This window comes from Macrosteles quadrilineatus, unplaced genomic scaffold (assembly GCF_028750875.1).
Source record: "Macrosteles quadrilineatus isolate MER2022 unplaced genomic scaffold, UCM_ALF_1.0 Scaffold_2__2_contigs__length_208266976, whole genome shotgun sequence".
Taxonomy (NCBI): Eukaryota; Metazoa; Arthropoda; class Insecta; order Hemiptera; family Cicadellidae; genus Macrosteles; species Macrosteles quadrilineatus.
Window position 1 is genome coordinate 73,332,686 of NW_026542595.1, and position 2,220 is coordinate 73,334,905.

The 2,220-nt window shown below is 39.4% G+C and overlaps 1 protein-coding gene across 1 annotated transcript; it reads right to left on the reverse strand.

Moving 5' to 3' along the window:
* Nucleotides 1-307: 307 nt before the first annotated feature.
* Nucleotides 308-1,195, reverse strand: LOC128984425 (axoneme-associated protein mst101(2)-like). Its single transcript, XM_054403744.1, has one exon. The coding sequence runs from the start codon at nucleotides 1,193-1,195 to the stop codon at nucleotides 308-310; it is 888 nt and encodes a 295-aa protein (XP_054259719.1).
* Between the last annotated feature and the right edge of the window lie 1,025 nt (nucleotides 1,196-2,220).

The window sequence follows — 2,220 nt, forward strand, 5'->3', positions numbered from 1 at the left end:
ATCTATATTACTTTCGTCTTCCATTAACTGATCAAATCTTCCACCTGCCTTTTGTTATTCCCATTCAAGATGGAGTGAGCTTTTAGCGTATTTTTTTTCTTGTATTATTTTATAGCCGAAATAATACTATGAAATAGAATTTACTAGTTTATGAATACTTATTACAATTTAACAAAAACTTTGGCGTACATGTCACAATATATTAAAAAACTGCCCTTTTAAGTACAAAGAATTAAAGATATTTTTCAGTTTTCTGTCCTCCTTTACGATTCTTTTTGGAGGTCTTCCAAAGCACGATACCATCCTTTTACAATTTAAAATCTGATTTGTCCTTGTCCAGTTCCATAGATTCATCCTCGACGTTGTCTTTGCTGCTTTCCCAGTTCCCCTCGTCATAATCGGCAGCCTTAATAGCCAAGGTGGTACTTTTGCACCCGAATCTTATTGCTCGCAACTTTTTCTTCGCCTCTAGGTCGCTCATAGTGATGGGGGTCTTGATACACTTTTTCTTTGCCTCTAGGTCAGTGATGGGGGTCTTGATACACTTTTTCTTCGCCTCTAGGTTGCTCATAGTGATTGGGGTCTTGATACACTTTTTCTTCGCCTCTAAGTCGCTCATAGTGATTGGGGTCTTGATACAATTTTTCTTCGCCTCAAGGTCGCTCATAGTGATGGGGGTCTTGATACACTTTTTCTTCGCCTCTAAGTCGCTCATAGTGATTGGGGTCTTGATACACTTTTTCTTCGCCTCAAGGTCGCTCATAGTGATGGGGGTCTTGATACACTTTTTCTTCGTCTCAAGGTCGCTCATAGTGATGGGGGTCTTGATACACTTTTTCTTCGCCTCAAGGTCGCTCATAGTGATGGGGGTCTTGATACACTTTTTCTTCGCCTCAAGGTCGCACATAGTGATGGGGGTCTTGATACACTTTTTCTTCGCCTCAAGGTCGCTCCTAGTGATGGGGGTCTTGATACACTTTTTCTTCGCCTCAAGGTCGCTCCTAGTGATGGGGGTCTTGATACACTTTTTCTTCGCCTCAAGGTCGCACATAGTGATGGGGGTCTTGATACACTTTTTCTTCGCCTCAAGGTCGCACATAGTGATGGGGGTCTTGATACACTTTTTCTTCGCCTCAAGGTCGCACATAGTGATGGGGGTCTTGATACACTTTTTCTTCGCCTCTAGGTCGCTCATAGTGATGGGGGTCTTGATACACTTTTTCTTCGCCTCTGGGTATTGAACTTTTACTTCTTTTAGCCTTTTACTAGCCTTTTACTTCTAACTGTATTGAATGTGCAAGATTTCATGTTGATATCTAAAAATACCTACGCCACAGCAAAATTGAAGACTGAGTTAATTCCCTTTTACCTGATTAGATTTTCCCTAAAATACCTCCCTAATCAAGACTCCCATCACTATAAGCGACCTAGAGGCGAAGAAAAAGTGTATCAAGACACCATCACTATGAGCGACCTTGAGGCGAAGAAAAAGTTGCGAGCAATAAGATTCGGGTGCAAAAGTACCACCTTGGCTATTGAGGCTGCCGATTACGACGAGGGGAACTGGGAAAGCAGCAAAGACAACGTCGAGGATGAATCTATGGAACTGGACAAGGACAAATCAGATTTTAAATTGTAAAAGGATGGTATCGTGTTTTTTAAGACCTCCAAAAAGAATCGTAAAGGAGGACAGAAAACTGAAAAATATCTTTAATTCTTTGTACTTAAAAGGGCAGTTTTTTAATATATTGTGACATGTACGCCAAAGTTTTTGTTAAATTGTAATAAGTATTCATAAACTAGTAAATTCTATTTCATAGTATTATTTCGGCTATAAAATAATACAAGAAAAAAAATACGCTAAAAGCTCACTCCATCTTGAATGGGAATAACAAAAGGCAGGTGGAAGATTTGATCAGTTAATGGAAGACGAAAGTAATATAGATTGACAAGATAGGATTGCTGTCGGGCTCTTACCCAACTGAGCCTTACACTAGGTCATGTAGTTATTGTGCTTGAGCTGCTTAGTAAATACCTGACATATTATATCACTAGTAAGAGTGTTTTTAGTAAAAGGGACATTTTAGTGTAAATCCAATCAGGCAAATGGAAATTCGCTTAGTCTACATTTTTGCAGCGGTGGGGGTATTTTAGTTTTTAAATACATTTGTTAGGATGAATGATTAAATGTGAGCTTACTCTCAAACCTGAAGTCTAGCT

Excerpts from the sequence above, each read along its gene's own strand:
- LOC128984425 (XM_054403744.1), bottom strand. The coding sequence starts at position 1,195 with ATGAGCGACCTAGAGGCGAAGAAAAAGTGTATCAAGACCCCCATCACT.